The following is a 25996-nucleotide window of genomic DNA, read 5'->3' on the forward strand; positions in this document are numbered from 1 at the left end:
TGAATCAGTGATAAAGACACTCCCAACAAAGAGAAGTTAAGAACTGGATGGATTCACTGCTGAATTCTACCAGATATTTAAAAAAAGAACTAATTTCAATTCTTCTCAAGTCATTCAAAACAACTGAAGGGGGGAACCTCCCAAACTCCTTCTATGAAGCCAGCATCACCTTAATTTCTAAACCTGAAAAAGATACAACAGAAAAAGAAAACTATAGACAAATTTCCCTAATGAACATAGATGCAAAAATCCTCAACAAAATATTAGCCAATCGAATCCAATAGCACATCAAAAATATCACTCACTGGATCAAGTGATATTTATCTCTGGTATGCAGGGATGATTCAATATTCACAAATCAATCAATGTGATACATCACCTTAACAAACTGAAGAACAAAAACCATATGATTATCTCAACAGATGCAGAGAAACATCTGATAAAATACAACATCCTTTCATGATGAAAACCATAAGCAAATTGGGGATAGAATGATCATTCCTCAACACAATCATGGCAATTTATGGCAAACCTATGGCCAGCATCTAACTGAGTGGGAAAACGTTGGAAGCATATCAACTAAGATCTGGAACCAGATAAGGATGCCCACTCTCACCACTGCTATTCGATATAGTCCTGGAAGTTTTAGCCAGAGCCATTAGACAATAAAAAGAAAGCAAAGGGAAATAAATTGGGAAGGAGGAAGTCAAATGATCACTATTTACAGATGACATCACTCCATATATATGGGACCCAAAAGAAACAACTAAGAGGCTATTGGAACTCATAAGAATTTGGTAAAGTGGCAGGATATAAAATTAACACACAAAAATCAATAGTTTTTCTATACAGACAATGCCATAGCTGAGAAAGAACTTCTAAAATAATCCCAGTCACAATAGCTACAAAAAAATTAAAAACCTTAGAATAAATTTAACCAAGGGCATCAAAGCTCTCTATGATGAAAATTATAATGCATTAAAGAAAGAAATAGAAGACACCAAAAAATGGAAAAATCTTCCATGTTCATGGGCTGGAAGAATCAATATCATTAAAATATACATACTACTGGGGTTGTCTGAGGAGAGAACTGGTGGACGGAGGACCCCCCTCTCCATCCCTCCTCTGCCTCTGTCTCTCTGTAACTCTGCATTTCAAATAAAATGAAAAAATTTTTTTTTCAAAAGAATTCCATACTACTGAAAGCAATTTACAGATTCAATGTGATCTTGATCATAATACCAAGGACATTCTTTTCAGATCTATAAAAAACAATACTGAAATTCATATGGAAACAGAGGAGACCTTGAATAACTAAAGCAATCTTATACAACAAAAACAAAGCTGAGGCATCAGAATACCAGATTTCAAGACATACTACAGGGCAGTTATAATCAAAATAGTCTGTTACTGGCCAAAAAATAGACATGTAGACCAGTGGAACAGAATAGAAACTCCAGAAATCAATCCATACATCTACTACCAACTTACCTTTGGCAAAAGAGCTAAAATCAATCCCTGGAACAAGGACAGTCTCTCTAACAAATGGTGCTGGGAAAAGTGGATCTCCAAATCCAGAAGTATGAAACAAGACCCCTACGTTACACCTTATACAAAAATCCACTCAAAATGGCTCAAAGGCCTAAATTTATGACCCAATACCATCAAATTATTAGAGAACATTGGGTAAACTGTGCAAGACACTAGCATAGGCAAAGACTTCTTGGAAAAGGCCCCAGAAGCACAGGCATCAACGCCAAAATTGACAAATGGGATTATATCAAATTGAAAATTTTCTGGACTGTAAAACACACACTCAGCAAAGCAAAGAGGCAACCAACAGAATGGAAGAAAATATTTGCAAACTAGGCAACTGATATACGATTAATACACAGAATCTTTAAAGAACCCAAGAAACTCAAGAGCAACAAAACAAACAATCCAATTTAAAAATGGGCAAACGATTTTATCAGGCATTTTTCAGAAGAGGCAATTCAAATGGCCAACTAGCACTTGAAAAAATTCTCAGGATCACTAACCATCAGGGAAACACAATCAAAAGCACAATGAGGTTTCACCTCACCCCAGTTAGAATGGATTTCATACAGAAATCAACAAACAATAAACAATGGTGAGGATGTGGGGGAAAAGATATCCTAATCCACTGTCAGTGGGAATGTAAGCTGGTACATCCACTGTGGAAGACAGTATGGAGATACCTCAGAAATCTGAATATATTTGGGCTGGCACTGTGGCAAGGTAGGTTAATCCTCTGTCTGCAGTGCCAGCATCAGCATCCCACGTGGGCATTGGTTCTAGTCCCAGCTGCTCCTCTTCCCATCCAGCTCTCTGCTATGGCCTCGGAAAGTAGCAGAAGATGGAACAAGGGCTTGGGTCCCTGCACCCACATGGGAGATGTGGAAGATCCTGGCTCCTGATGGGCCTAGGTCCAGGAGTTGCGGCCATCTGCGGAGTGAACCAGCAGATGGAAGACCTTTCTCTCTGTCTCTCCCTCTCACTGTCTATAACTCTACCTCTCAAATAAATAATCTTTAAAAAAACCTGAATATAGACCTACCATGACACAGCCATCCCATTCCTGGGAATTTACCATAAGGAAATAAAATCAGCATATGCATACAAATTATATACCTATGTATATTGTAATTCCTCTGAAGGAAATCATGTAGTTCTCAGCCACATTAAAAATACTGATCTATACTGTAAAAGAAGTATTGATGCTGGGTCCAGTGTTGCAGCACAGCAAGTTAGGCCACTGGTTAACAATGTCAGCTTCTCCTAAGAGCATGGGTTTGACTCCTGGCTTACTCCACTTCCAGTTCAGCTCCTTGCTAATGTGTCTGGGAAAGCAGTGGAATACGGTCCAACTTCTTGGGTCCCTGCACCCATGTAGGAAACATGGATGGAGTTCCTTTTCTCCTGACTTTAACATGGCCCAATCCCAGGTATTGTGGCATCTGGGGAGTAAACCAGTGGACAGAAGATCTTTCTTCTTTTCTCTCTTCACTGTCTTTGAAAATATAACTTTCAAATAGATAAATCTTACAAAAGAAATAAAGAAGGAGAGAGAGAAAGAGAGATGGAAGGAAAGAAGGAAGGGAGGGAGGAAGGAGGGGAGGGAAAGAGAAAAAGGAAGGAAAAAGAAAAGAAAAAAGGAAAGGAAAAAGAAAAGAAAAGAAAAGAAAAGAAGAGAAGAGAAAAGAGAAGAGGTTTGAAGGTTTTGCATATGTCATTCACATATATTAGAGGTAGCAAAAAATAGGTATGGAGACTAATTAAAAAACATTGTGGTAGATCTCTTTAATGATGGCTATAAGTTTTTGGAAAATTTGCTAATAGTGGGGATGGAACTGAAAGAATATGGATTCAAGAGATATTTAGGATTTAGATATTTACATTGATAGAAGCTACTGATGGATTGAACATGGCTGAGACAAATCGGTAGTGTAAAGAAATCTTGGGTTTCTTTCTGATGCTTGAATGGAAGTGCTGAATGAAGAGAGACATAGACAGAGACAGAGATAAAGACAGAGACACAGACACAGATACAGACACAGGCATGGACACAGATTGAAAGAGGGTGGGAGAGAGGGAAAAAGAGAGAGATGGTTTTTGTCTATTTTTTGATGGTGACAGTCAAGAGAGAAGAGCTAAAAAGTTTGGCTTTAGGCAGTGCAAATACAGTGCTTGTCATAAGAACATATAAGATGATTTGTAGATATTTGGATGTATGAATTAGAATATGTTAAAAGCCCCAAATTGAAAATAATTTAAAAAACTATCAAAAAGCATCTATATTGGAAGGAGTGCACTCATAAAATGTCAAACTGTGAAATACTATTTAGACTGAAAAGATAATGACATGAATACATGCAAGGCATTATTAGTGCAATGGAAAATATTTCATTATAGGTGGACTGAAACTTCAGCTTCAGTGTGAACTAAGAACCAGTTCTCTGCCCAGAGTCTTGTTATTCAAGTGATCAGATGTGTTTTACTGTTCCTCTTTTATATACAAATTTCTTGGCCATATGTTAAATTTTAGTCTCCTACTGAAAGCATGAGCTTTTCCCCTCTTTACAGCTGGATAAATCTATAGCTTGGTTCATATTTGAAAGTCTGGACTTTGTCCACAACAAAAGATGTGACACAAAAATATCTTTCATATATGCATCTATATGTTTGATATACAGACATACATGCTCACATATGTATAGGTAAAATATATAGTATATACTGTGAGCTTCCAGTGTCATGATGGCTCTGAAGATGCTCTGAAAGTATGAAATTCTATCCTGATGTGAGATGTTCTTGTAATACTATTTGATTTGTACATACATATACTACAGTGTTTGGGAGGAGGGTAGGAAAGAAGGGGCTTTTAATATGCAAATCTGTAAAATAACTTCCTCAACAGAGCAAGATTTTTATCACTCCACCATGAAGGAGGAGAAATTATTGTGCTTTGCTGCTAATTACCCTAAGGTATTTGACTATTTACAAAGAGTAAGTAAAAGTAAACAAATACTGACATTTCTAATACTGAGCAAATTCCTAATTTCTTGCTTTGTATTAGCAACTTTTTAATGTACCAAGTATCTCCAAAATACCTTAAAATTTGCAGAGTACTTCACATACATGCTTTCATTTGGATTTCATAGTAATAACCACATTATTTTGTTTAATTCAAGAGAAATTATCTTATTTAGAAAGTAGCAGGATTATGACTCAAAACAACTTCTCTGGTTCCCTGTCATATGCTCTTTATTTCCTAAAGATTGCCTTGTAGGTTTTTTTTTTCTTTGCTTTTTAATCCTAGGAAGCAATGGGACAGTATTTTTCATTTGTGCATTTATATTATAATAAAATCCTATGTTCTAGGAATTATATTTTTAGTACTCCTGCCAGTGAATTTTTAAAATATTTATTTTAGATGTGGGAAAAAATATAATTTTGCCTCTTAACTTGCTCAGGAAGAGAGAGGGGTCTATGACCGCTGACCCATAGTGGCTATATTAATAAGCAGTAGATAGAAAGTGTAAAAGCAATACAGAATCTAAAGTTTTCATCTAAAGTCAGAGCAATTAGAATGATAGTATCTCACACTTACTGAACACTTATTATATTATATTCCTGGCACAATTTAACTCCTTCAATTTTTTGACTTATTTAATTTTCAGGGTAATCAATGAAATAGATATTATTCCTGTCTAAACACAAAACACAAAGAAATGGCCACACAGAAACCATGATTCTTTAGAAGGCAAGTTTCTAATGGGAAAGTTAAACATTCTAGGACTACAAATGTAGAGGAAATAATGATTCAAAGACTGAAAATGGTTTTAAAAGAGGGGAAAAGATTTCTCAGGTTTCACAAATTCTATCCACATATAAAAATTTAGTTATTCCCATTTTATTTGGAATGACTGAAACTGTCCTTACTGTATACTGAATTTTATAAGTAACCTCTATGATTATAGAACTATTTCATTAAAAATGTACAAATAAATGTCTTCTGCTTCTCAAAATTAGGTGCTTTTCTGAGTATTGCATGAACCCTGTATCTTTACTATATCTACACTGTCAACCACTCATTTAAAAAAAAAAACAGTTTGAGAGGTAGGGATGATAATGGGTTTTAGGGTCCAAACAAACTTTCAAACTCACCCAACACCATGAAGTGCTCATATTCTACAAAGGAACACCTTGCAGACATTGTATTATACACACACATGTACACAAGAACACAAAGGCACACACACAATATTTGAAGGAATGTGCCCAAAGTTTCTCTACCTACAATTCTGTTTCTTGCCGAGGATGGAAAGAAAGTTGATGGATCATCAATGAGGAAGAGCTCTTGACGATGTCTGCTGAACTGGGCAGTGAAATATTCAGGATGAGGATACTTCACACTCGCTGGAAGTTTCACAGCCGAAAGCATATAGGTCAATGGAGTGTCCTCATTTCGGGGAACATCACTCTCCTTAATAGGCATTTTGATTCCCAATACTTCAGCATAAGTAACTAATACCTCCCAAGGAGCATGGATCTTGACAAAGTAAGTCCTTCCATCTTCAGAGTCCTGCATTGTAAAAAGAGGAAAAAGAACACAAAGCTTCCTGAAATATTTGTTATTGAGATGATTAAGGAAAAGAAATAAAATTTTACAAAATCTCAAACATGTACAAGTATTTTCAGTTAATTGAAATTTTTTCAGCAAAACTTTTAGGAAACCAAATTCTCAAAACTTATGCTTACATAAACAAGGGCATAGGTACATATAATATATATGTATATGTGTGCATGTGTGTGTGTATGTATGAAGGAGAAACAGAAAGAGACAGAGAGAGAAAGAGAAATTTATGAGACTCCAAGATGGCAGAAGGGAACAATGTGCTCTGCTAGTATAGGGATCAACAGCAAAACAAACAAACAAACAAAAAATAGCGTAGGAAGTGCGCTGTAATGGGAGAATCAGAGAACTCAAAAATGGAGTTTCTACAGAGGGAAGAGGAATGCCATGAGCCTATGTGGAAGCTGCAGGCACACAGCATGAAAACGGACACAACACACTAAGCAGCCAAGAGTCAGAGTGGGGTAGCAGCTTGGAGATGGAGGTGAGACCAAACTGCGATAACCTGTACTGATAAAGCCAGAAGACGAGCATGGTATGATTCTGGCCTGGAGACCTAAGGTACTTGCAGACCCAGCAGAAGTAAAAGGGGCACATTTATCTTACCCCATCCTCTCTACAAAAGTGGCCAGCACCCAGCTGGAAAAGGGAGGTAACATTTTGGGCTCCAGCAGAAGCCATGGAAGCCTTTGTGTGTATGTATACCAAATGGCTGTGACAGGATACTACTTAAAATTGATCAAAGAACTAAATCTACAACTCAATACAATCAATTCATTAATGAACATTAGAGAAACTCTGCAAGACATTGGGATATGCAAGACTTCTTTGAAAAGACCTCACAGCACAGCCAATGAAAGCCAAAATTGACAAATGGGATTCCATCAAGAAGCTTATACAATGCAAAAGGAACACTCGGCAAGGTGAAGAGGCAACCAACAGAATGGGAGGAGATATTTGCAAACTACACAACTAATAAAGGGTTAATATCCAGAATCTATAAGGAGCTCAAGAAATTTAAAACAAAATAAAACAAAGAATCCATTTAAGAAATGGGCCAAAGACTTCGATAGGCATTTTTCAACAGAGGAAATTCACATGGCAAATAGACACTTGAGAAAATGCTCAGGATCACTAGCCATCGAGGAAATGCAAATCAAAACCACAATAAGGTTTAGCCTCACTCCAGTTAGAATGGTCATGAAACAGAAATTAACAAATGACAAAAGCTGGTGAGGATGTGGGGAAAAAGATATCTTGGTCCACCATTGGTGGGAATGTAAACTGGTTGTAACCACTGTGAAAGACAGCATGGAGATACCTCAGAAATCTGGAGACTAAGACCTAGTGAATGAGTGGAGCTCATGAACTGAGACTGTGAAAAAAGGAAAACAAAAAATGAGGGTGTGTGAGAGAACTCACAGTGTGGCTGAGATGTGAGTACTCTCAGTGGGAGACGCCACAAACTCGAGCGGCCTTGGCTACTCAGTGAGAGACACTGCAGGAGGATCTGAGCTTACACTGAGGACTGCAGAGATCCTTTGTGTGATCCTTGGTACAGAGCAGACGAATATTATTCCCACTGGGGCTAGTGCTCAGGCACTGATTGCCATCGAGAAGAAGAGCTCAACTGAGTGGAATTACTTCCCTTCTGATTAAAGAGAGAGAGAGAGAGAGAGAGAGAGAAAGATTTACCACACCAACCTGGGTGTGTCATCTTAAGCACACCCTTAACCCTGAAGAACTGAACACAGCTCTCTGGCCAAACCCACCACAAGTCTCTAGAGAGTCACTGAAAGCAGACAGTCCCCTTTTTATCTTAAGAGTCATAATAAAATGAAAAAAGTAGCCACAGTGGAAAAAAAAGAAAATAACGAGTATCTCCACAAATAGCAAACAACAAATGCAACAACTGAGGGGACAAGAACAAGGAAGACAACATGACGCTCCCAAAAGAACATGACAATTCAATACAAGATTATGAGATAGAAGAAATGGAGGAAATAGAACTCAAAAAATTTATGATAAGAATATATAGAAGTAATCAAAAACAAACGCATGAGGGCCTGCACCGTGGCTCACTTGGTTAATCCTCTGCCTGTGGTGCCAGCATCACATAAGGGTGCTGGATTCTAGTCTCTGTTGCTCCTCTTCCACTCCAACTCTCTGCTGTGGCCCTGGAAAGCAGAAGAGGATGGCCCAAGTGCTTGGGTGCCTGCACCTGTGTCGGAGACCAGGAAGAAGTACCTGGCTCCTGACTTCAGATCTGCGTAGCTCTGTTCACGGTGGACATTTGAGGGGTGAACCAATTGAAGGAAGACCTTACTCTCTGTATCTCTCTCTCACTGTCTCACTCTATCTGTCAAATAAATAAATAAATAAAAAGAATCATTAAAAAAAATGCATGAAATACTGAAATCCATGCAGGACATGAAAGAAAATCTCTCTTATGAAAATGAAATCTTAAGGAGGAATCAAAATGGAATGAGGAATTCAATAGAACAAATAAAAAACACAGTTGAGAACCTTAAAAACAGATTCAGTGAGGCAGAAGAGAGAATATCGGACTTAGAAGACAGAACACAGGAAAGCATACAGTCAAACCAAAGAAAAGAAGAGGAAATTAGAAATCTAAAAAATATGGTTGGGAATCTACAGGATACTATTAAAAAACCCAACATTCAGGTTCTAGACATTCCTGAAGGCATGGAGAGAGAGAAAGGAGTAGAAGACCTTTTTAGAGAGATACAAGCAGAAAAATTCCCGTCTTTGGAGAAACAAAAAGACATCCAAGTACAGGGAGCACACAGAACTCCCATTAAACATAACCAGAAGAGATCCTCGCCATGACACATTGTAATCGAACTCAGCAAAATGAAACATAAAGAAAAGATTCTAAAATGTACAAGAGAGAAATTACTCTCAGAGGATCTCCAATGAGACCCACAGCAGACTTCTCATCAAACCCTATGGGACAGGAGGGAATGGTGAGACATAGCCCAAGTACTAAGAGAAAAAAACTGCCAGAATATTATATCCTGCAAAGCTCTCATTTGTGAATGAAGGTGAAATAAAACCTTTCATAGCAAACAGAAATTGAAAGAATTTGTCACTACTCATCCAGCCCTGCAAAAGATGCTTAAAGATGTGTTACACACAGACATGGTCATCATATGAAAGAAGGTAAAGGAAGAAAATCTCTAAGTAAAAGATCACAAGTTCAAAGCATATATTAGAAATACATTTGGAAAACATCATGCTGAGTGAATTGAGCCAGTCCCAAAGCGACAAATATTCTATGTTCTCCCTGATCGGCGACTACTAACTGAGCACCAAGGGGGAAACTTGTTGAAATGAAGTGGACACTAAGAGAAACAGTGACTTCATCAGCTCTTGTCCTGATGGTTGATATACAATGTAATACTTTATCCATTTTAGTATTTTTTTTTGTTCTAGTACCATTGGTTGAACTCTGTAATTAACACACAATTATTCTTAGGTGTTTAAATTTTAACTGAAAAGTGATCCCTGTTAGGAATTTGGAAAACATTATGCTGAGTGAAATAAGCCAGTCCCAAAGGGACAAATACCACTTATTCTCCTTGATAGGTGACAACTAACTGAGCACCAAAAAGGAAACCTGTTAAAGTGAAATGAACACTAGGAGAAACGGTGACTCAATCAGCCCTCACCCTGTTGATGAGCAACTTAATATGTTATCCCTCTTAGTATTTTTTTTGTTTGTTCTACTTAATACTTTTGGTTGAATACTGTAATCAATACACAATTCTTCTTAAGTGCTGAAACTTAACTGAAAAGTGATCTCTGTTAAATGTAAGAGTGGGAATAAGAGAGGGAAGAGATGTGCAATTCGGGACATGCTCAAGCTGACTCACCTCAAACGGTAGAGTTAGAAACATACCAGGGGATTCCAATTCAATCCCATCGAGGTGGCATGTACCAATGCCATCTCACTAGTCCCAGTGATCAATTTCTGTTCATAATTGATCATAATGATAGGACTAAGAGTCAAAGGGATCACATAAACAAAAATAGTGTCTGCAAATATTAGCTGATAGAATAAAAAAGGGAGAGAACGATCCAACATGGGAAGTGAGATACACAGCAGACCCATAGAATGGCAGATGTCCTAAACAGCACTCTGGCCTCAGAATCAGCCCTTAAGGCATGAGGATCTGGCTGAAAAAACCATGAGAGTATTTCAGGCATGGAAAGCCAAGACACTCTGGGGAAAAAAAAAACCTAAATGAAAGATCTTTGCGAGTGAGATCCCAGTGGAAAGAATGGGTCATCAAAGAAGGAGGTACCTTTCTCTGAAGGGAGGATAGATCTTCCACTTTGACCATGGCCTTGTCTAAATATGATCAGAGTCAGTGAACTCAGGGGGCTTCCATAGCCTTGGCAGCTCATGAAAAGATCCTAGGGTGATTACTGACACCATAAACAAGAGTGTCAATTTGTTAAGTCAACAACAGGAGTCACTGTGCACTTACTCCTCATGTAGGATCTTTGTCCTTAATGTGCTGTACATTGAGATTTAATGCTATAACTAGTACTCAAACAGTATTTTTCACTTTATGTTTCTGTGTGGGAGCAAACTGCTGAAATCTTTACTTAATGTATGCTAAACTGATCTTCTGTATATAAAGAGAATTGCAAATGAATCTTGATGTGAATGGAAGGGGAGAGGGAGTGGGAAAGGGGAGGGTTACGGGTTGGAGGGAAGTTATGGGGAGGAAGCCATTGTAATCCATAAGCTGCACTTTGGAAATTTATATTCATTAAATAAAAGTTTGAAAGCAAAAAAAAAAAAAAAGAAATACATTTGGAAAAATGGCAGGGAAAAGTCACTACTTATCAATAGTCACATTGGATATAAATGGCCTCAACTCTCCAGTTAAAAGACACAGACTGGATGAGTGGATTAAGGAACAAAACCCATCTATTTTTTGCCTACAAGAAATACATCTTTCCTAGAAAAGTGCATGCAGACTGAAAGTCAAAGGGTGGAAAAAGATATTCCATGCCGACAGAAACCAAAGAAGAGCTGGCATAGCCTTCTTAATATCAGAAAAAAATAAACTGTAACACTAAAACTGTTAAGAGAGACAAAGAAGGGCACTATATAAGGATTAAAGGATCAATTCAACAGAAATATGTAACTATTATAAGCCTGTATGGACATAATAATAGGGCACCGGGTTATTTAAAAGATATGCTAAGGACCTTAAAGGGAGACTTAGACTCCAATACAATATCATTGGGGGACTTCAATACTCCATTTTCAGCTAAGGAAAGATCAACTAGACAGAAAATCAGCAAGGAAACAGCAGATTTAATTGACACTATAGCCCAAATGAATCTAACAGATATCTACACTTGAAGAATACACATTCTTCTCAGCAGTACATGGAACCTTCTCTAGGATTGACTAGGCCATAAAGCAAGTCTCAGCTAATTCCAAAGAATCGAAATCATACCATGCAGTTTTCTCAGATGACAATGGAATGAAGCTGGAACTTAGCAACTCAGGAATCCTTAGAGCATATGCAAACACATAGAGACCGAACAATATGATCCTGAATGAACAACAGGTCACAGAAGAAATCAAAAGAGAAATCAAAAACTTTCTGGAAGCAAATGAAGATAACAACACAACATATCAAAACTTACGGGATACAGCAAAAGCAGTGTTAAGAGGAAAGTTTATAGCAATAGGTGCCTACATCAAGAAACTGGAAAGGCACCAAATAAATGAGCTATCAATGCATCTCAAGGATCTAGAAAAGCTGCAGCAAACCAGACACAAAACTAGTGGGAGAAGAGAAATAATTACAATTACAGAAGAAATCAACACAATTGAATATGAAAAAAAAAAACATTACAAAAGATCAGCCAAATGAAGAGTGAGTTTTTTGAAAAAATAAACAGAGTTGACACTCCATGGACACAACTAATTAAAAAAAGGAGAGAGAAGTACCAAATAAATAAAATCGGACATGGACATGAAAAAGGGACTGTAACAACAAACACCACAGAAATAAAAAGAGTCATCAGAAATTACTACAAAGAGTTGTATGCCAGCAAACAGGGAAATCTATCAGATATGTTAGATTACTGGACAAATACAACATACCTAAATTGAACTATGAAGACAAAGAACCTAAACAGACCCATAATTGAGACAGACATTGAAGCAGTAATAAAGGCCATCCTGGCCAGCGCCGCGGCTCATTTGGCTAGTCCTCTGCCTGCAGCGCCTGCACCCCGGGTTCTAGTCCAGGTTGGAGCGCCGGATTCTGTCCCAGTTGCTTCTCTTCCAGTCCAGCTCTCTTCTGGCCCTGGAAGGCAGTGGAGCACAGCCCAAGTGCATGGGCCATGTACCCATATGGGAGATGAAGAGGAAGCACCAGGCTCCTGTCTTCGATCATGCAGTGAGTCAGCCACAGTGCACCAGCCGTAGCGGCCATTTGGGGGGTAAACCAATGGAAAGAAAACCTTTCTTTCTGTCTCTCTCTCTCTCACTGTCTACCTCTGCCTGCCAAAAAAAAAATAATATTAAAGGTTCCTCTCAACAAAGAAAAGCCCAGGACCAGAGGCTTCAATGCTGAATTCTGCCAGACATTTAAAGGAGAGCTAATTCCAGTTCTTCTCTAACTATTCAGAACAACTGAAAGAGAGGGAATCCTCCAAAATGCTTTTTATGAGCATCACCTTAACCTAAACTTGAAAAGTATGCAGCAGAGAAGGATAATTACAGACCAATTTCCCTGATGAATATAGACGCAAAATCCTCAATAAAATTCTGGCCAATACAATGCAACAACACATCAGAAAGATCATCCACCCGACCAAGTGGGATTTATCCCTGGTATGCAGGGATGGTTCAATGTTTGTAAATCAATCAATGTGATACACCACATTAACAGACTGCAGAAGAAAAATAATATGATTATTTCAATAGATGCAGAGAAAGCATCCGATAAAATTCAACACCCTTTCATGATGAAAACTCTAAGCAAACTGGGTATAGAAGGAACAATCCTCAATGCAATCAATGCAATTTATGAAAAAACCACGGCCAGCATACTATTGAATGGGGAAAAATTGGAAGCTTTCCACTGAGATCTGGTACCAGACAGGGATGCCCACTCTCACCACTGCTATTCAATATAGTTCTGGCAGTTTTAGCCAGAGCCATTAGGCAAGAAAAAGAAATTAAAGGGATACAAGTTGGAAAGGAAGAATTCAAACTATCCTTCTTTTTTTTTTTCCTTCTTTACAGATGATATGATCCTTTAGGGGATCCAAAGTACGCTGAAGCAAGACCCCTACCTTACACCTTACACAAAAATACACTCAACATGGATTAAAGAGCTAATTCTATGATCCGATACCATCAAATTATTAGAGAACATTGAGAAACCCTACTAGATAAAGGCACAGGAAAAGACTTCTTGGAAAAGACCCCAGAGGCACAGGCTGTCAAAGCCAGAATTAACAACTGGGATTACATCAAATTGAGAAGTTTCTGTACTGCAAAAGAAATAGTCAGCAATGTGAAAAGGCAATGGACAGAGTGGGAAAAAATATGTGGAAACTATGCAACTGATAAAGGATTAATAACAGAATCTAAAAAGAGATCAAGAAACTCCACAACAAAAAAAACCTAACAATCCACTTAAGAGATTGGACCAGGACCTAAATAGACATTTCTTTTTTTATATAAATTTATTTATTTTTTATTTGAGAGTCAGAGTTACACAGAGAGAGGAGAGGCAGAGAGAGAGAGAGGACTTCCTTCCGATTGTTTACTCCCAAATTGGCTGGAAGAGGCAACAGCTGGAACTGCGCTAGACATTTTTCAAAAGAGGAAATCCAAATGTCCAACAGACACATAAAAAAATATTCAGGATCACTAGCAATCAGGAAAATGCAAATAAAAACCACAAGTTTCACCTCACCCCAGTTATAATGGCTTATATATAGAAATCAACAAACAACAGGTGCTAGCGAGGATGTGGGGGAAAAGGGACACTAACCCACTGTTAGTGGGAATGCAAACTGGTAAAGCCACTATGTGAGTCAGTCTGGAGATTTCTCAGAAACCTGAATATAGCCCTTCCACATGATCCAGCCATCGCACTCCTTGGAATTTACCCAAAGGAAATTAAATTGGCAAATAAAAGAGCTGTCTTCACCTCAATGTTTATTGCAGCTCAATTCATAATAGCTAAGACCTGGAATCAACCTAAATGCCCATCAACAGAAGACTAGATAAATAAATTATGGGATATGTGCTCTATAGAATACTAAAGAGCACTAAAAAAATGAAATCCGGTCATTTGCAACAAGATGGTGGAATTTGGAAAACATCATGCTGAGTGAATTAAGCCAGTCCCAAAGGAACATATATCATAGGTTCTCCCTGATCTGTGACACTAACTGAGCACCTAAAAGGAAACCTGTAGAAGGGAAATGGACACTATGAGAAACAATGACTTGATCAGCCCTTGTCCTAACTGTCGAGGAACAACTTAATACTCTATCCCTTTTAGTATTTTTTTCTAATTAATATTATTGGTTGAACTCTTTGATTAACACATAATTATTCTTAGGTGTTTAAATTTAACTGAAAAGTGGCCCCTGTTAAATATAAGAGTGGGACTAAGAGAGGGACGGCCAGTACAGTTCGGCACATGCTCTCTCAGACTTACTCCTAATGGTAGAGCTAGAAACATGCTAGGGGATTCCAACTCAATCCAATGAAGCTGGCATGCACCAATGCCATCTCACTAGTCAAAGTAATCAGTTTAAGTTCATAATTGATCATAATGATAGGATTAAGTGTCAAAGGATCACATAAACAAGACCAGTGTCTGCTAATACTAATTGATAGAATTAAAAAGGAGAAAACGATCCAACATGGGAAGCAGGCTACACAGCAGAATCATAGAATGAAAGGTGTCCTAAACAGCATTCTGGCCTCAGAATCAGCCCTTAAGGCATTTGGATCTGGCTAAGAAACCCATCAGAGTTTCTCAGGCATGGAAAGGCAAGACACTCTGGCAAAAAAAAAAAAAAAAAAAAAAAACAACACCACCCTAAATGAAAGATCTCTGTGAGTGAGATCCCAACAGAAAGAAAGAAGAGGCCATCAAAATAGGAGGTAACTTTCTCTGAAAGGAGGAGTGAAATTCCACTTTGACTATGGCCTTTTTTAAATACAATTGGAGTTTGTGAACTCAAGAGGTTTCCATAGCCTTGGTAGCTCATCACAAGAATGTCACGTGATTACTGATGCCATAAAGAAGAGTGTCAATTGTTAAATCAACAACAGGAATCACTGTGCACTTACTCCCCATGTAGGATCTCTATCCTTAATGTGTTGTAGTATGCGAATTAATGGTAAAACTAGCACTCAAACAGTATTTTATACTTTGTCTATCTGGGTGGCTGCAAACTGTTGAAATCTTTACTTTGTATATACTAAGTTGATCTTCTTTGTATAAAGATAATTGAAAATGAATGTTGATGTGAATGGTATGGGAGATGGGATGGTTGTGGGTGGAAGGGAGGTTATGGGGGAAAAAGCTGCTATAATCCAAAAGTTGTACTTTTGAAATTTATAGTTATTAAATAAAGTTTTTTTAAAAAAAGAGAATTAGTGATTGTTTATTCCATTGGTGTTACAGCCTTGACTCCTCTGTTGAGGAACTTTTTTTTTTTTTTTTTTTTTTTTTGTCTCTCTCTCTATTCATACTATTTTTGCACTCTTTTACTTAGGGTAGGGCTAACTATACAATCATGAAGTATATTGAAAATTGCTCATTGTAAAAATTAAGAGTGGGAATTTTGGGCAGGGGAGGGTTGGGTGGGAGGGAGAATGGGGGGGTGAGTGCCACTTTTCCTAAATCTATATATATGAAATAGTTGAAACTTGTAGCACAAATAAAATTAAAAAAATATAGGATTCTTCCAAATGGAAATTTGGCATAGTAATTAAGAGGTCTCTTGGGATGTATACATTCCACATTGGAGTATTGGATCTATTCTGACTTTCTGCTAATGTGCACGCAAAAAGGCAGCAGAGAATGGCTCAAGTTCTTGGGTCCTTGCCACTTATGTGGAAGACTTGGACTGTGTTGATATAGCCAGAGGAAGAGCACGGTGTGAGTCTGGCCTGGATTGTGGTCTGGATTATCTGGCTTCATTGTGGATAAGAATGCTCTATCTATCTCAAACAATATTTAAATAAATAAAAATTTTACAAAATAAGATTCAGGTATAAATATATATTGAAACTTACCCTCTTGTCTTCAATTTCCAATTCAAGACCTGATTTTCGGAGATTTTGCTCAAATTCTTTTCTTCTTTCCTTTAGCAAAACAAACAGAATTATGCAGAATCCTTTTATTCTATTAGTTCAATGAGAGACTAGGTACACGATTGCCAAACTTCTAAGTGTTCTGTGTCCCACCCCAGTTATTTTAAAAAGGCCTCTGTGTATTACGTCAAACTTAATGTCATGTACTGCTTTCCATCTGTACAATAATTCCCAATAATCATAAAAATCCAATGTATCCTATAATCTCTGGGAAATATGCAGCAGAACCTTTAATGGAAGACATATAAAAACTTTACTGAATAAAATACTGTTTTTTAAATAAAAGCTTTACAATAAGACAAATATATCATGCTGTTATTTGGGATGACTCAGTATTACCAAGTTCAATACTCTGCAAATAAATTATATATTTAATTCAACTTTAAGCCAAAATGTCAATATGACTTTTTAATCTTGAAGGATAGAATGGCTTCACACAGAGAAAAATCAAATTAAACTATAGGTCATTAGTTCACATAATCAAATTATGTAGACTTAAAAACAATTCACTGATCATCAATATTTTTGCTTTAACTGTGAATAAAGTATAACAAAATACACACTAAAATTTTAAAATAATTACAGTATCTTCAAACACTAATCTTCAAATAGGCATGTCTTGAGTATGTATAATATGTTTTTTAAAAAGCTAGGAGAGGGGATTTTGAATGTTTTCACCAAAATGAGGGTAGGTATTGAACACTGTACAATATAGGCCTGTATCAGGGCCTGCGCTGTGACACAGCAGGTTAAAGCCCTGGCCTGAAGCAATGGCATCCCATATGGGTGCTGGTTCTTGTCCCAGCTGCTCCTCTTCTGATCCAGCACTCTGCTATGGCCTGGGAAAGAAATAGAAGCTGCCCAAGTCCAAATGACATAAAGAGAAGATTCTAAAATGTGCATGAGAGAAATGCCAGATTACTTTCAGGGGATCTCCAATTAGACTCACAGCAGACTTCTCATCAGAAACCCTACAGGCTAGGAGAGAGTGGTAAGATATAGTCCAAGATTAACAGAAAAAAAACTGTCATCCAAGAATATTATACCCTGCAAAGCTGTCATTTATGAATGAATGTGAAATAAAGACTTTCCATAACAAATAGAAATTGAGGGGACAGCACTGTGGTGTAACAGCTGCCTGCAGTGCCGGCATCCCGGACATTGGTTCGAGACCCAGTTGCTCCACTTCTGATCCAGCTCTCTACTATGCCTGGGAAAGCAGCAGAAGATGGCCCAAGTGCTTGGGCCCCTGCACCCACATGGGAGACCTGGAAGAAGCTCCTGGCTCCTGGCCTCGGATCAGCAGAGTTCCGCCTGCTGTGGCCAATTGGAAATGAACAAGCTGATGGTAGACCTCTCTGTCTCTCCTATCTCTGTGTTACTCTGATTTTCAAATAAATCAATAAATCTTTTAAAACAAAAAATGAAATTGAAAGAATTTGTCATCACCCATCTAGCCCTACAAAAAATGCTTACTGATGTGCTGCACACAGAAATATGGTCATCACTACAAAAGAAGGTAAAGGAATAAAATCTCTCAGTAAAAGATCAAAGGAAATTCAAAGTAAAAATTAGGAATATTTTTGGAAAAATAGCAGGGCAAAGTCATTACTTATCAATACTCACATTGATTGTAAATGGCCTCAACTCCATAGCCAAAAGACTAATATTCAGAATCTAAAAAGAGATCAAAAACTCCACAACAAGAAAACAAACAACCCACTAAAGAGAAGGGCCAAGGACTTAGACATTTTTATTTTTTTTTTAAGATTTATTTATTTATTCAAAAGTCAGAGATATACAGAGAGAAGAGAGGCAGATAGAGAGTGATCTTCCATCCAATGGTTTACTCTCCAGATGGCCTCAATGCCCAGAGCGGCACTGATCTGAAGCCAGGAGCCAGCAGCTTCTTTTGGGTCTCCCACATGGGTGCAGGGGCCCAAGGACTTGGCCCATCTTCTACTGCTATCCCAGGCCACAGCAGAGAGCTGCATTGGAAGAGGATCAGCCGGGACTAGAACACACGCCCATATGGGATGCCAGCACTTCAGGCCAGGGTGTTTACCTGCTCTGCCACAGTGCCGGCCCCATTAAACAGACATTTTTCAAAGAGGAAATCCAAATGGCCAACAGACACATGCAAAAAATGTTCAGGATCACTAACCATCAGGGAAATGCAAATCAAAACCACAATGAGTTTTCACCTCACCCCAGTTAGAATGGCTTTCACACAGAAATCAACAAACAACAAATGCTGGTGAGGATGTAGGGAAAAAGGTATCCTAATCCACTGTTGGTGGGAATGAAAACTGGTAAAGCTAGCATGGAAAACAATTTGGAGGAATGTCAGAAATCTGAATATAGTCCTACCATAGGACCCAGTCATCCCACCCTTTGTAATTTTCCCAAAGGAAATAAAATCGGCAAATGAAAGAGCTATCTGCACCGCCATGTTTATTGCAGCTCAATTCACGATAGCTAAAACATGGAATCAACCTAAATGCCAGTCAACAGAAGACTGGATAAAGAAATTATGGGATATATACTAATGGAATACTACAGAGTGGTAAAAAAAAATGAAATCCGGACATTGGCACCAAAATTGATGAATCTGAAAAAATCATACTTAGTGAAATAAACCAGTCCCAAACAGACAAATATCATATGTTCCCCCTGATCTGTGACAACTAGTAGAGCACCTAAAAGGAAACATGTAGGAGTGAAATTTACACTATGAGAAACAAATATTTGAATAGCCCTTGTCTTGACTTTAGAGGATGAGTTTATTATTTTAGTTTTTTTACTCTTTTCTTTTTCTACTTAATATCATTGGTTGAACACTTTACTTAACACAGAATTACTCATAAGTCTTTAAATCCAATTTAATATTGATCACAGTAAAAAATAAGAGCCCAAATAAGAGAGGGAGGAGATGTACAGTTCGGCAGATGTTCCCTCGGACTTACCACTAAGGGTAAAGCTAAAAACTTTGCCATGGGACTCCAAATCCCATTAAAGTGGGTGCTAATGCCATCTTACTAGTTAAAGCGATCATTTTAAGAGTGTAACTTATATATATAGGAATAAGTGTCAAAAAAATCACATAAATAAGACCAAGTGTCTGCTAATAACAATAGGTAGAATTAAAAAGGAGAGAACGATGCAACATGGGAAGCAGGCCACACAGCAGACTCAGAGAATGACAAACACCCTAAACATCACTCTGGCCTCAGAATCAGCCCTTAAGCCATTCGGATCTGGCTTAAAAGCCCATGAAAGTATTTCAGGCATGGAAAGCCAATACACTCTGGCAAAGAATGATCTACATGAAGGATCTCTATGAGTGAGATCCCAGTGGAAAGAAGCGTCCATCAAAGAAGAGGTACCTTTCTCCAAAGAGAGGATAGAACTTCCATTTGATTATGGCCCTGTCTAAATACTGATGGAGTTTGTGGACTCAAGAGGCTTCCATAGCCTTGGCGGCTCATAAGAGCATCGGGTGATCACTGACATCATGAATAAGAGTTTCATTTGTTAAATCAACAAGAGTCACTGTGCACTTGCTCCCCATGTAGGACCTCTGTCCTTAATGAGCTGTTCTATGATAATTAACAGTAAAACTTGTCTTCAAACAGTACTTTATACTTTGTGTGTCTGTGTGGGTACAAACTGTTGAAATCTTTACTTAGTAAAGAGTTGGTCTTCTGTATAAAAAGATAATTAATGAAGAATGGAATGGGAGATGGAGCAGAAGGTGGGATGGGAGTGTAAGTGTTAAGGTGGGTATGGGGAAGAATTCCTAAAGCTGTACCTATGAAATTTATATTTATTAAGTAAAAGCTTTCTAAAAAATAAATAAAAATAAAATAAATAAAAGTGAACAAATAATATCAGCTTTGAAAGTGACAATTGCCATAATGAAAATAAAATAGGATCATAATTACAATATAATACAAAGTCCACTGCAGATTGGATAAATTCATCCTACAATTTCAAAACAGTATTTTCACTGAAAAGATTTATATTATTTTCAAAAACTCCTGCAATTTGGTGGCCACACTTAATATCTAATGTGAGCTGTCTAAATACCTCAGCTTCTTGGAGGAGAAGTAAAAGGACTTTGTCTCTAAAACATCCAGTAAATTTAATTGGCATCACACATTCATTACTCGGCTGCCTATTTTGTAGTCTTTTCACTCAGTTTCAGCTTTCAATAACACTTCGGAAGTCTCTGACTTTTTACAATGTAATTCAATGTGAATATCCACATCAAAATATAGAATATACTTCTTTTTGTTATTCTTGTGTTTCTCACATAGGCACTTACCGCTTTTATTTCTGCATCTTTCCTTAAGTCATCAACATAGGAAAGTACAAAATCAATTTGCCTAATCCCATCTCGAAAGAAGATAGAATCTTTGCTTTGCTCATTTTTTTGAAACTGTAGGAGACATAAACGGCACAATTTTAAATTCTATTTTTATTCTCAAGTGGCAAAAAACATGGAAATGATTACCTAATATTTGTTTTCTTAAAGATTTATTTCATTTATTTAAAAAGCAGACTGACAGAGAGAGTGAGCAAGAGGGAGAGAGACACAGAGAGAAAAAGATCTTCTCTCTACTGCTTTACTCCCTAAATGGTTGCAACAGCCCAGGCTGGGTCAGGTCAAATCCAAGAGCCTGGAACTCCATTTAGATTTTCCAGGTGGGTGGTAGAGATCCAAGTATTTGGACCACCTTCTTGCTGCCTTTCCAGGATCTTTAGCAAGAAGCTGGATCAGAAGTGAAACAGCCAGGATTCATTGCTCCAATAGGGAATTACAGCATTGTGAACAGTGGCTTAAACTGCTGTTCCACAATGCAGGCTCGATTATCTAAAATTTGGTCACCACTTAATGTTATATTTGATTCTTGAAATGACAGATCAGGGCACACAATTGGAGTTTCCATCAACAGAAGAGTATGCTTATGTAATGAAGTCAAATTCTATATAGGGCTTTCAATAAAAAAGACCCAGGAGGAGGATCAGCAAATTGACTACTTGTGCATACAACAAAAATACTACAATTACCCTAAAATATAAAATAAGTATATGTATACACTGATTCCAAAATGCATATTCAGAGAACTTTGTTATCTTCATTAAACAACACACCTATTAGTCCACTTAATAATTCATAGTTACATACTACTTTGGAGGTATAATTAATTGCTGACCAATTAGTGGAATGTCACTCTCAGAAACTTATGATTAATGCTCATAGTTCAGAAATATTCCACTTTCTAATTCTACTTTTGAAATATTAAAACAAAATTAACATGCAGTTAAAGATTAGAAAGCTGGGAGCCTGCTAGTTGGTCTTACAGCAAGTAAATACTCATGCAAATTTCTCTTTAACATCGATTTCTCATGTGAAACAAAATCAATCCTTTGTTTAAATCTATACAAATTTGCTTGGTTTAATAACTAAACTTAAAACTTTAAATTTCATATGCTGTGTTGCCTGTTAATTATTTCTCTTTCAAAATAGCAAAAACACTAGAGAACTCCTAAAAGAATTTCATGTGTGGCTGATTTGGCTTCTCATAGTTAATATAAAATATGTAATACTTAATATTAATAGCCTAAGTGTGGCACATAGAATTACAGAAATAGATGATTTATTGGATGTCAATGAGGCACCTTTCCAATTACTTTAGCTAACCCATGAATAGGAAGTTCGATGATTTTAATCTTCACAACTGGTATTTCTTTTCTTTTTTTTCTTTTTTTTTTTTTTGACAGGCAGAGTGGACAGTGAGAGAGAGAGACAGAGAGAAAGGTCTTCCTTTTCCGTTGGTTCACTCCCCAATGGCCACTGCGGCTGGCATGCTGCAGCGGGCACACCGCACTGATCCGAAGCCAGGAGCCAGGTGCTCCTCCTGGTCTCCCATGTGGGTGCAGGGTCCAAGGACTTAGGCCATCCTCTAATGCACTCCCGGGCCACAGCAAAGAGCTGGACTGGAAGAGGAGCAACCAGGCACAACTGGTATTTCTAATAGTTTATGTCTGTAAGTATTGTTTTATAGTATTCTATACCATTTTTCACCTAAATCAGGCCAGATGGATCTCCCATAAAAGACAGCGGATGTAAGTCAGTCAGGTATGAACAAGTTAGGAAGCTCATGTTCAATTTGTGGTCATGTTCAATTTGTGGTATTTTAAATCTATGTAACAGCTATTATTACATATAAGTTTGATTGAAAATCACTTTGGAAAAGAAAAGGAAACAAAGCAAAACCAACAAAACCATTCATTCTTGTAAGTCATCATAGTATTAGCTTATCTTATGAAATTCATCAATTTGTGGAAGCCAATTAGAACAAATGGTTCTAATTTGATTATATTTAATCAAAATACAAAATCAGAAGGAAAAAGCAATAGTTCTCTTGCCCTATGTCTGTAGCAGCCATATTTGTGTGCATGTATGTAAGAATTTTGACATCTACCATATTTATAAGCGATCATATTATACAGACAAGCTCAACTGTGATCCAGAAGGGTGGTACTATTGATTGAAGATGTGCAAAGGGGACAAAATTTACACTCCATTTTTGACAAAGACTCAACAAAATACCTAAGAGAATAGGGATTCTAATTCTTTTCCTGAGTGTACAATAATAATGAGTATATTTATTTTGTTCCTTAGAACCAGGATGACTTAGGATGACCGAAACTTCTATCATTATGTAGTATTTAAAGTTTAAGCTGTGAATTTTTTTCTTAATATAAAGAAAAAAAAATCATCAGTAACCTTGTAAATCACCATGAGGTACATGTCTTAAGACAGTTAAAAACCAGTTAACTGGGGCAGAAAGATCTTAATTCTGTTATATATAACTGAATGTTATTAAAACACATTGTGCTTTTTTTGGGCTCCAAACATGCCATTTATATCTTTAGATCATATTTTATAGTATGAGTATTTGTGCTCATATTTAACTTGTGCTTAGAAATGCCTATTTATAATGAAACAAACATCTGAGTGGCTTCTCTGAATGATGTAGTTATTCTTAGATACATAAATCTGTATTCCTCTGAAGCTATGTAGATTGTGCATGTGTGCGTGTGTGTGTGTGTGTGTGTGTATGTACATTTTTAGAAAGAGGGTATAGATTCCATCAGATCTAAAAAAGATTAAGAATCATTATTCTGAAACTTCAATTCCCTGGGAACTAGGTATCAGTGAGAAAGTCCCAACAAATCAACAGTACTCCTTGGAAGAAAAATGACCCATGCTATTGCTGCAGCCATCCAGAGCAAAAGCAGCATCATTCAGCGCTGGTTTTTACCATAAGACGCCGCCGCAGGAACAAATTATACCGTTTTGCAGGCTGTGAAGCAACCGATAGAGAGTTAGGATTTCCTACCCAGAATTAAAGATTCCAAGAAACATATACACAAACTTTAGTATGATCACTCTATAATTGTTTATCTGTGTGTGTGATATTCAATCCTGGAGGGGAGAGAGGTAGCAAGGAGGAAAGAGGGGGAAAAAAATTGAAGGAAAGCAATAGCCAATGGGCAAGAGACTTCAAATTCCCAGAACTCCTTTTTGAACATTTTATTTATTTTAACTTTATTTAAAAGGGAGAGAGAGGAATGGGGAGGGAGAAGGAGAGGGAGAATATGAATCTTCCATCTGCTAGTTCACTCCCCATATGCTTGCAACAGCCAGGGATGGGCCAGACAAAAGCTATAAGCCTGGAACTCAATCAAGGTCTCCCACATGAGTAGCAGGGACCCAAGTACTTGAGTCATCATCTGCTGCCTCCTAGGTTGCACATTACCAGGAAGCTAGAGGAGCTGTGACTTGAACCAAGCACTACAACATAAGATGTGAGCAACCCAAGCAGCATCCTAACTGCTGTGTCATATGCCCTCTCCTCCCTAACTCCTTTAGAGGATAGCTTTAAATAATAAATATTTGTGGAACTTAATTAAGAAGGAAAGAGAAAAAATGATAATGAAGAAAAACATTGGAATAATAAAAATACAGAGTAAAATGGATAGGCTGTTAAGTATACCTTGATAGTTGATTGATTGATCAGGCAAAGAAAACAGAATTACTATAATTATACTGAGATGATGCAGATATTACATATGCAAAAGTTTATGTATATATGTATAGAAAGCTTACACAGAGTTTATTTTAAAAATATCTTATGACTTCCTAATATACTAAAAGAGAAAATATCATTTAATTTTTTAAATCATGAATTGTCTCCAATCTTCGATTACTGTAATCATTATTTAAAATACCAAGGCAATTACCAAAAAATATCTTGGATAATCAATGATATTTGGGAGGCATGCGTTTGTTGTGGAAGTTAAGATGTTGTTTGGACACCAGCATCTCATTTTGAAGAGTCTGGATTCAGGTCCTGGCCCTGCTTTCATTCTAGCTTCCTTCTAATGTGCACTCTAGGAGGTAGATGGTTATGGCTCAAGTACCTGGGTGCCTTCAACCCATATGAAAAACCTAGATTGAGTTCTAGGCCCCAAATAAGGGACATTCTTCAAAATACCTGAATGGTGCGTCTCAAAAACAAGAAATGTATGTGAAACTGTGTCAGCCAGGGGCTCCTTAAGAGCTGACTACTCAATGCAATGCAGTTTCTTTGATGGGATATTGAAATAGAAACAAGACATTAGGAAAAACCTAAGGAAATGTGAATAAATTAACTTTATTGTGAGAAATAAACCATACTAATGTAAGATGCTAATAGAAGAAGATAACAGAAGACATGGGGTATAAGGAAAGTGTAGTATATTTGTAATAAATCTGTAAATCTAAAATTACATGAAAGTGAAGTTTTCAAAAAAATTTACTTATAAATTTTAAACATATACTGTGTAACCAAAGATAATGTCAGCATAGATAATGAAATATCACAGGTCATTTCAAAGTTTTTTAGAATTTAAAATTTCAATTATTAGACATAACATAAGCGGGTAAAGTATTTGCAACTTTTATCATAGGTAAAAAGATAATGTTAAAGATGTACATAGTCCCCCCCCCCAAAAAAAAATCAAGAGAAAAAATAAAAATCTAACTACCTGACAGGCAAATGGAGAAGATATATGAACAGACTGATGTAACAAATTAATTAAAATGACCATTCAGTGTAGAAAAAAATGCATTTCACTCATCTTAAGAAAAATGCACATTTAAACTATACTAAGATGCTGAGCTAACTGAAAGAGCTCCTAATAGTTACTTGGTGTTTCAATATCAGAAAGAAAAAAATCTAAAAGCAGGAAACTGGCACTCTCATATATTTGTCAAACATGTTAAATGAAGAGGAATTTGGAGATAAATGACAAAGCTATATATGCCTTGGTTCTTTGATAGAGAACTCCAATGCAGAAAGATACACTAACCAAAA

The 25996-nt window shown here is 37.1% G+C and overlaps 1 protein-coding gene across 10 annotated transcripts in view; it reads right to left on the reverse strand.

Annotated features, from left to right (window-relative positions):
• ANO5 (anoctamin 5) overlaps positions 1-25996 on the reverse strand; it is a 118039-nt gene that overhangs the window by 57419 nt on the left and 34624 nt on the right. For 6 of the 10 annotated variants that reach the window (XR_011388012.1, XR_011388018.1, XM_051824961.2 and 3 more), the window contains exons 4-7: positions 23900-23941; positions 20893-21006; positions 16488-16556; positions 5822-6106 (exon numbers count right to left, since the gene is read on the reverse strand). Coding sequence is in view for 8 of the 10 variants with exons in the window: in XM_051824961.2 (XP_051680921.2) it covers positions 5822-6106; positions 16488-16556; positions 20893-21006; positions 23900-23941 (510 nt within the window). In the remaining 2 variants the exon portion in view is untranslated. The remainder of the gene's footprint in view (positions 1-5821; positions 6107-16487; positions 16557-20892; positions 21007-23899; positions 23942-25996) is intronic. The other 4 variants (XM_051824963.2, XM_070072433.1, XM_051824971.2 and 1 more) reach the window with 2 other exon arrangements.

Source organism: Oryctolagus cuniculus, chromosome 1 (genome assembly GCF_964237555.1).
Source record: "Oryctolagus cuniculus chromosome 1, mOryCun1.1, whole genome shotgun sequence".
Classification (NCBI taxonomy): Eukaryota; Metazoa; Chordata; class Mammalia; order Lagomorpha; family Leporidae; genus Oryctolagus; species Oryctolagus cuniculus.